Genomic DNA, 8673 nt, shown 5'->3' with positions numbered 1-8673 from the left:
TCGCAGGGGCGCATGCGTACGGACAGAGTGGTGCGTGCACATTGGAGCCGTGCGTATGAACAGCGCGTGCGCAAACGGCGGGCGGGCCCGCGCAACGATCGACAGTGGGGCGGCGCGGCGCGGCGCATGCGCACTGAGGAACTAGAAGGACGCCGCTGCTGAGCCGCGCGCGGGCCACTGGACTGAGTCGCATGCGCAAGGAGGCGGACGGGCTCTGAGGCGCATGCGCGAGGTAAAGCGCGCGCGGCGCTAACACCCTGAGGGGAGGCGTCACAAAATGGCGGCAGGGCCTTGGTCGCCTGGCAACCAGTGGCTGGGCCGTGCCTGTGACTCCTCCCTGGCTTGGGCCTAGCAGGGCGGGGCCGTTGGCTGGGCCAGTAGGGCCCCACGCAGCAGCCCCCCGCCCCCGCCCAAAGGGGCTGCTGGCAAAAAGAGCGAGGGAGCCGCTTCCGCTGGGCCCTAGCGCCGCCCGCTCCCTCGTCCTGGGTTTGCCCAACAACCTTGCCCCCCGTTTCCCTTTCCGGGGGGGGGTCAGTATGTCCGTGTCCGCCCTCCGGCAGGCCTGGGCCGAGGTGCCTGGGTCGTGGCCTGACCCGCCCGCTGTGTGGTGTGACTGGCCGGGGCTGTCCCTCCAGGGTGTCCACTGCCCTGGGCCCAGCAAGTCCCGGGAGCCGCCCTGTAACCACGGACTCTCCCCTTGCAGCCTTGTGCTGAGGCCATGGAGGCCGAGGCAGTGGAGGAGGGCGAGGTGACCTCCGGGATGCAGTCCCTGGCCGTGGAGGACACCCCAGAACTGGTGTCGGCTGCGGCAGGGGAGGACGAGCCAGTGCCGGAACAGGCAGAGGAGCGGGGGCAGGAGGAGGAGAAGGAGGCTGAGTGGTGTGTCCCCTGTAGTGATGAGGAGCTGGAAGCCCCTGAGGCCTGGATGCCCGCACCCGAGGAAATCAGGCGCCTCTATGAGCAGATCGCTGCCGAGGGCATCCTGCCACTCCAGGCCGAAATCCTGCCCCGGAGGGCTCCCACCCCAGAGCCTGATAGCGAGGAGGAGGAGAGGTCTGATGGGCAGCCTGAGTCTGAAGAGGAGGAGGAGGAGAAGTGAGTGCAGGGCTGGGCTGGCAGGGGCTGTGGGGCAGGGCGGGAGCTGTGCATCTGGCACTGCTCATTCCCCTGTATTGGGTCTTTAATCCCTTTGGCTCTCTCTGCTCTAGACCCCATATCCCAACTGAATTTGACTTTGATGATGAGCCTGTGACTCCCAAGAGCTCCCTGATTGATCGCAGGAGAACACCAGGTAGGAACAGAGCTGGGATAGGAGTCCTAGCTTCTGGCCCCCATTGGCCTCCACCAGCCCCCACTCCCCTCCCCTCCTCTCCCCTCCCCAAGCCGGGAGAGAACCCAGGAGTCCTGGCTCCGCCCTGTTCTAACTCACCAGCCCCCACTCCCCTCCCAGAGCTGGGCTCCTGATGGTCCCCTCCCTTGCTAGGCGGCTCGTCGCGTAGCCAGAAGCGCGAGGCCCGGCTGGACAAGGTGCTGTCGGACATGAAACGACACAAGAAGCTGGAGGAGCAGATCCTGCGCACCGGCCGCGACCTGTTCCGGCTGGATGGGGAGGAGGCACCATCCCCCCAGCGCCCGCCGGGGCTCTTCCTGCGCCAGCGCAAGTACTGACTGCCTGGGGCGGGGCTGGCAGACCACGGGACCTCTTCCCTTCCCACTGTCCTCTGGGCTGGCGCTGGGAACTCACTGCCGGGAGGCCAGCTCAGCCAGCAGGAACCTTGGGGCAGGGCAGGGAACAGAGAGATGGGCCAGCCACTGGGGGACTGCTGGCTCCAATCCGGCCTCAGGGCAGGCGAGAGGAGCACGTGGCCTTCAGGGTCTCAGCACAGCCACCTCCATCCCACCCACGTGGCTCTGCCCCCACCAGGTGCTGCTGAGGTGGGAAGTGCCTGACTGGGGGAGGGGCTTTCCAATGTCTCTGCTGCAATAAATGTTTCTCGCCGTCTGGCATTGCTTTCTTCTGCCTGGTTCATGCTGAGCTGGGGCCTCAACCCCCCTAAGCAGGCCCCCAATGCCAGCTACTCTGGCTGCAAAGAGGGGGGGCCTCTTGTAGGCCGTACATAACCATCACCTTGGTAGATCCTCCAGGCGGGGCAGCAGGGGTCTCCTGAGGCCTGGCTGGGACCTCTGGCACAGGGCATGTGTGTGTCTTGATCAGGCCTTTCGGAGGGCTGGGCCAGGATCCCCGTTGCTCAGGAGTGTTACAGACGTGACACCCACAATACAAGGGCGTGTTCCGCCAGAGAGGCTAGGGTTTGCTGTTTTGTCAGGGCTGAAGGCGAGACTTCCTGTGTTGCTGTCGTGGCAGGAGATGGGACTTCATTGCTCACAGGCTGTGCCATGCAGCAGGAGGCGGGGCTTTTACTATCGCCGGAGGGGGGGCCCCCTCTGGCCACAGGCTGGTCTCCCCAGGAGAAGGTGTGAGTTGTTATTTGTCCTTCCCCGCTGGCCATGGCCTCGCAGGAAGGGGCCCCTGTCCAAAGGCAGGGCTTTCTGACGCATTGTCCAATCCGGGTGGGATGCTGGCAGTTGAGGGGTGGGTCTCCCCCAGGAAAGCATCTCCCCCTCGCCTGAGGCCTCCTGCCCTAAGGCACTCCAGTGCGTGAGTGTGTGAGATGTGGAGGGGCAGGGAACTGGAGCAGGACCCTGGACCTGCCTCTCCACCCCACTTCCAGCCTTGGCAGCTGGGCGAGCGGGGAGGCAGCTGGGGGCGAGGGAGCAGTTGGTGGGAGGGGGCGTAGAGTAGGAGGGTGTATGAGCGATGTTCCGTCTGCTCTTTTCCATCCATGAGTGGAATTGGGGGTGTAAGTGGTTCTCTGATGAGCCTCGCCCTTACAGGGGTGCCTTCCCCTTCCAGTCAACCGGAGCAGCGCGTCTGTGGTGGGCCCGGCCCCCCTTGCAGATTACACGGTGGCTCCCTGGGAGCAGGACCAGCAGCCCTTCCCCGCCCCGCCCCTGGAGAGCCCGCAGCATGTGTAACCGCTAGGCTGTTTAGCGGTTGCACGCTTACATTTTTAAATGCATTTTTCCATCCCTGTGCGGAATAAATGTTGTTCTGTGCACTGAGGCATGTGTGGCTGGGCACCAGCAGGACAAACACAGGCTGCCCAAGCGCTCAGCTTACAGGGAACGCTGGTGATGACCCCTTTAGGCCCCAGTTCTGGGTCCAGGGCCGGATAAAGGGGGGAGCTAGCCGGGCAGCTGCCCGGGGTGCCCGATTGCAGCTGTAAGGTGCGCAGCGTGCCGGGGGGGCGGGGCCACGCATGTGCTGTGCACCCCGGGGGCGGAGCCACGCATGCGTCGCGCACCCATTGCCTGGGGCACAGGAATGGCTCGAGCCGGCCCTGCCTGGGTCGGTGCTCTCTGGGCTTTTGCAGCAGCATGGATTGTGGGGGTTGAGGCCCCCGGGGTCCCACCCCACAGACAAGTCTCTCCTGCCCCCTGGGCAGCCTGTCCTCAAGACATGCCCAAGCCAGAGGGTAGATTGGGGTCCTGAGGAGATGCTTACCCCCAGGCCCCACACGTGACGTGGGTTGTACCCACGAAAGCTCATGATCCCATCGACATGTTTTGTTCGTCTGTAAGCTGCTGCAGGACCATTCGCTGTTTTTTTCAGTTTTTCCAGACAAAACCGAGTAGATCCTACCCTCACCTACTGCCTTTAGCACGAGCCATTGCTCGCCCTCTGGACGCCAGGTCTCATGCCGGCCCAGCCCAGCCCTGCCGGTGCCCCCCACTCCCGCCCTGCCAGCCCAGCCCTATTCCCCAGCCCTGCCGGTGCCCCTCACTCCCGTCCCACTGCCCCTGCCAGCCCAGCTGTGGCCCCCTGCCCTCCCGGGGCCCCCCACTCCTGCCCTGCAGCCCCTAGCAACCCAGCCGTGCCCCCCTGCCCTGCCAGTGCCCCTCACTCCCGCTCCGCAGCCTCTGCCAGCCCAGCCCTGCCGGTGCCCCCCCACTCCTGACCCAGCACTATTCTCTCCCCCTGGTGCCAGGCTCTCCCAGAGCTGGTGACTCATGTGGCCCCCGGCGGCTGTGTGGGGGGAATGGCAGCTTCGTGACTCCCTGGGGGTGCGAGATGGGTGGTTGATGAGGGGGTGGCGAGAGATTTTAAGCAGCTGCCATCTGGGCTGAGTGTGGCTGGGCCTCTTGGGCAGGTGCTCTGCCCCATTCCTGCTCCTGGGCCCAGGTGGGGCCGGCACCCCTTGGCGGGGATGGGCTCTCTGCAGGCATCGGGGAACCCGGAAGCTGCCCCCCCTCGTCTCCTTTCTGTGTCAGCAGCTGACGCATGATCCCCCCGCACCCCCGCATCCCGTCACCATGGCAACCCATTGTTACCTCCAACGCAGGCCGGGCCGGGGGGGGGGGCCCAGCATATATAGGGCCCTGGCACGGAGGGAAGGCCCTATTGCTAGGCACAGAGCGAGGCACAACAGCCCCGGGAAGGAGGCAGCGTGCTGGGAAAAGGGGCCTAGTTTGCTGCACCTCCTTTTCCTTTCCCAAGAACTGGGGACCCTTCCCCTGCTGTGGGGTCACTGCTGAAGTCAGGGGGAGCCCCCCAGAGACACCAGCTGAGTGGAAGCAGGGAAGCACCAGGTAAGGGGGCAGCCCAGAGCCTGAAGGAGTGGGGGGGCAGGGGCTCCCCAGTTCTCCCAAAGGAGAGGCTTGGTCTGCAGAGGGACAGGGATCCCTGGGGTGAGCTCAGTGGCAGGCGAGGGAACTAGGTTTATGGGGCAGGGATGTGGGGTGAGGGGCTAGTGGGGTAATGGTCACAGAGATGGGGAGGGCTGCATTGAGGGGTCCAAGTGGCAAAGGAACTGGGGGAAGGGGCATCGCGTGGCAGAGGGGGATTGGGGCTGCGACAGGGAGGGCAGTGGAGTTGAGGGCAAAGGGGGCTGCACATTGGGGTGGGGCTGTAGAAGTAGGAGCAGTTGGATTCTGGGGCAGGGGATTTTAGAGGCACGGGGCAAAGAAGCTGCTTGGGGATCGCTGTGTTCCCTAACAAGTGGGGGGCTGCTTGGAAAGTCTCTGCCCCACAGAGGGAAGCAAGGGGGCCCTGGGGCCGTGTCGACTGGGATCATAATGCAAACGCTCCCTCTGCACCTGGGGGTCTGCAGGGCACCAGCAGGGGCTCTGAGTTGGGAGTGAGGGGTACTGGCAGGGCTGGGGGGGGGAAGGCTGCAGGTGGGGAGGGGCACCGGCAGGGGCTCTGAGTTGGGAGTGAGGGGCACTGGCAGGGCTGGGGGGGGAGGGAAGGCTGGAGGGGGAGGGGCAATGGCAGGGGCTCTGAGTTGGGAGTGAGGGGCACTGGCAGGGCTGGGGGGGGGAAGGCTGCAGGTGGGGAGGGGCACTGGCAGGGGCTCTGAGTTGGGAGTGAGGGGCACTGGCAGGGCTGGGGGGGGAAGGCTGCAGGTGGGGAGGGGCACCGGCAGGGGCTCTGAGTTGGGAGTGAGGGGCACTGGCAGGGCTGGGGGGGGAGGGAAGGCTGGAGGGGGAGGGGCAATGGCAGGGGCTCTGAGTTGGGAGTGAGGGGCACTGGCAGGGCTGGGGGGGGGAAGGCTGCAGGTGGGGAGGGGCACTGGCAGGGGCTCTGAGTTGGGAGTGAGGGGCACCGGCAGGGCTGGGGGGGGGGGAAGGCTGCAGGTGGGGAGGGGCACCGGCAGGGGCTCTGAGTTGGGAGTGAGGGGCACTGGCAGGGCTGGGGGGGGGGGAAGGCTGCAGGTGGGGAGGGGCACCGGCAGGGGCTCTGAGTTGGGAGTGAGGGGCACTGGCAGGGCTGGGGGGGGGGGAAGGCTGCAGGTGGGGAGGGGCACTGGCAGGGGCTCTGAGTTGGGAGTGAGGGGCACTGGCAGGGCTGGGGGGGGGAAGGCTGCAGGTGGGGAGGGGCACTGGCAGGGGCGCTGAGTTGGGAGTGAGGGGCACTGGCAGGGCTGGGGGGGGAAGGCTGCAGGTGGGGAGGGGCACTGGCAGGGGCTCTGAGTTGGGAGTGAGGGGCACCGGCAGGGCTGGGGGGGGAAGGCTGGGGGGGGAGGGGCACTGGCAGGGGCTCTGAGTTGGGAGTGAGGGGCACTGGCAGGGCTGGGGGGGGGGGGAAGGCTGCAGGTGGGGAGGGGCACTGGCAGGGGCTCTGAGTTGGGAGTGAGGGGCACTGGCAGGGCTGGGGGGGGAAGGCTGCAGGTGGGGAGGGGCACTGGCAGGGGCTCTGAGTTGGGAGTGAGGGGCACTGGCAGGGCTGGGGGGGGGGCTGCAGGTGGGGAGGGGCACTGGCAGGGGCGCTGAGTTGGGAGTGAGGGGCACTGGCAGGGCTGGGGGGGGAAGGCTGGGGTGGGAGGGGCACCGGCAGGGGCTCTGAGTTGGGAGTGAGGGGCACTGGCAGGGCTGGGGGGGGAAGGCTGGGGTGGGAGGGGCACCGGCAGGGGCTCTGAGTTGGGAGTGAGGGGCACTGGCAGGGCTGGGGGGGAAGGCTGGGGTGGGAGGGGCACTGGCAGGGGCTCTGAGTTGGGAGTGAGGGGCACCGGCAGGGCTGGGGGGGGGAAGGCTGGGGTGGGAGGGGCACTGGCAGGGGCTCTGAGTTGGGAGTGAGGGGCACCGGCAGGGCTGGGGGGGGAAGGCTGGGGTGGGAGGGGCACTGGCAGGGGCTCTGAGTTGGGAGTGAGGGGCACTGGCAGGGCTGGGGGGGGGAAGGCTGGGGTGGGAGGGGCACCGGCAGGGGCTCTGAGTTGGGAGTGAGGGGCACCGGCAGGGCTGGGGGGCAGGAGCTGTGGGTCAGACTGGGAAGGGCAGTGGCGCCCTGGCCCTTTAAGGGGCTGGTCCATCCTTCCTCCCTGCTCCATTTTCTCCGTCCCTTTTTGCTGCGCATCATCCCCGCAGCCCCCGCCCGCCCCTCGGTCCCAGCCCTGGACGCCTGGGTCCTGCAGCGGGATGGAGGCTGCCTGGCGGCTGCCCCCCCCCAGCCCTTGGGGGCTCCGTGCCTGTGCGGAGCCAGGTAAGATCCTTGGGGGGAGGCAGATCTTGCTCCATTTGCCTGTCCTGCTCCCCCCCAGCATGGGGGGGGGGGACTGAGACTGAGCCAGGAGCTTGGGCAGTTCTTGCCTAGGGAAAGGGGGGACCCAAGCGTGGGGGGAGGGACCATCTGCTGCTGGCTGTTCCCCCCCCACCGCTGGATGGGGAGGGGGGCAGACTCGAGAATGTTCGTAGCCTCCCCCCAAGCTGTGGGAGGGAGATGTAACAGGGCCGCACCGACAGGCTGGGAGCCGTGCCCTCGGGCACAGGCTGAGGGTCAAGGACACAGGGCCCCCCTAACGCCCCTCTCTGCCCCCAGCCGCCCCCCATGTATGCTGAAGCCTCCACCATGAACTTCCGGACCCCCGGCATGTTCCGGCGCAGCCCATCCCCTGCGGCCAAGCCGGCCCCCACCGCTGGCACCTCGGCACTGGGGGGCATCGCCCAGATCTCGCCCTGCCTGGACCTGTGCAGCGGCAACGCGGCCGCCAACCGGCACCTGGTGTACGCCCGGGCCGTGACCTGCGTGGTCAACGCCACCACGGAGATCCCCAACGCCAACTGGCCCGACATCGAGTACGTCAAGGTGCCGGTGCCCGACCTGCCCCACGCACCCCTGGCCCTCTACTTTGACGCCGTGGCCGACCGCATCCACCAGACGGGCAAGCGCAACGGGCGCACGCTGGTGCACTGTGTGGCCGGCGTGAGCCGCTCCGCCTCGCTCTGCATCGCCTACCTCATGAAGTACCATCGCCTCAGCCTGCTGGACGCCCACCAGTGGGTGCGCAGCCGGCGCCCTGTGGTGCGGCCCAACATGGGCTTCTGGCGTCAGCTCATCGACTACGAGCGCAAGCTCTTTGGCAAGAACACGGTGCGCATGGTGCCCTCGCCCATCGGCCTGGTGCCCGACGTCTACGAGAAGGAGACCCGGGGCCTGGTGCCCCTCTGGAGCTACAGATAGGCGAGGCGGGACCAATCTGGGCCCCCGGCGGGCTGCTGGAGCCTGCACACCTGCCCCCACATGGGGTAGATTTCAGCCCAGGACAGCTTGAACCGCCCCGGCCTGGGCAGCTTTCGAGGCGAGATGGGGCATGTCCCAGAACTGCCCCAGCAGCAGCCCTTGCGCTGGGGCAGATCCCGCTGCCGGGGCAGGGTGTGCCCCGGATCAGCACTGGAGCACCGGTTACTGCCCCGGAGGAGGGATGCTGGTGCTGCTGTCCCGCAGGGGGCAGGTCCCACCCTCCACAGGGACATTTCCCCCCTCAGAGACTTGGGCGTGGGGTGGCTGAGGGGGAAAGGAGGAGCTGTGTGACACTGCGAGGCAGCCATTTTTGTAGGGCCTACCACAGATACCCTCTGTGCGATGAGATGTAAACTGCAGCCTCCCTTGGGGGGAGCATAAGTGGGAGGGAGCCAAATCGGGGCAGCTGCTCCGAGCCTGGCTTCCTGCTGCCCTCGGCGCGCTCTGTACAGCCGCCAGCTAGATCCATTGACAGGCTGGCCTGGGAGGGCGCCCGCTCAGTAATAAAGCACCTTTCGCAACCCACTGGTGCAGTCTGGGGCCTGGCCGGGGGCTGGGGGGAGTCCTGGCTGGGGGGGGGAGGCCGAGGCCCTGGC

General features: G+C 67.2%; 2 protein-coding genes across 3 annotated transcripts; both read left to right on the top strand.

Annotated features, from left to right (window-relative positions):
- Positions 1 to 703: 703 nt before the first annotated feature.
- Positions 704 to 7517, top strand: PAGR1 (PAXIP1 associated glutamate rich protein 1). 2 transcript variants are annotated; one of them, XM_089779106.1, is made up of 4 exons: positions 704 to 1095; positions 1209 to 1291; positions 1484 to 1661; positions 7376 to 7517. In XM_089779106.1, exons 1-4 carry the CDS (start codon positions 719 to 721, stop codon positions 7407 to 7409), a joined length of 672 nt encoding a protein of 223 aa, XP_089635232.1. In that variant the 5' UTR covers positions 704 to 718; the 3' UTR covers positions 7410 to 7517. The 2 variants fall into 2 exon arrangements, with proteins under 2 accessions (XP_089635232.1, XP_089635233.1); XM_089779107.1 differs by lacking the exon at positions 7376 to 7517 and having other exon boundaries at positions 1484 to 2007.
- LOC149524441 (dual specificity protein phosphatase 14-like) lies at positions 2328 to 8602 on the top strand. Its single transcript, XM_089779105.1, has 2 exons — positions 2328 to 2475; positions 7376 to 8602. The coding sequence occupies exons 1-2, from the start codon at positions 2398 to 2400 to the stop codon at positions 8015 to 8017; spliced, it is 720 nt and encodes a 239-aa protein (XP_089635231.1). The 5' UTR covers positions 2328 to 2397; the 3' UTR covers positions 8018 to 8602.
- Positions 8603 to 8673: the final 71 nt, after the last annotated feature.

This window comes from Pelodiscus sinensis, chromosome 5 (genome assembly GCF_052426305.1).
Source record: "Pelodiscus sinensis isolate ZL-2025 chromosome 5, ASM5242630v1, whole genome shotgun sequence".
In the NCBI taxonomy this organism is placed as follows: domain Eukaryota; kingdom Metazoa; phylum Chordata; order Testudines; family Trionychidae; genus Pelodiscus; species Pelodiscus sinensis.
This window is presented reverse-complemented; position numbering and strand designations above follow the sequence as displayed.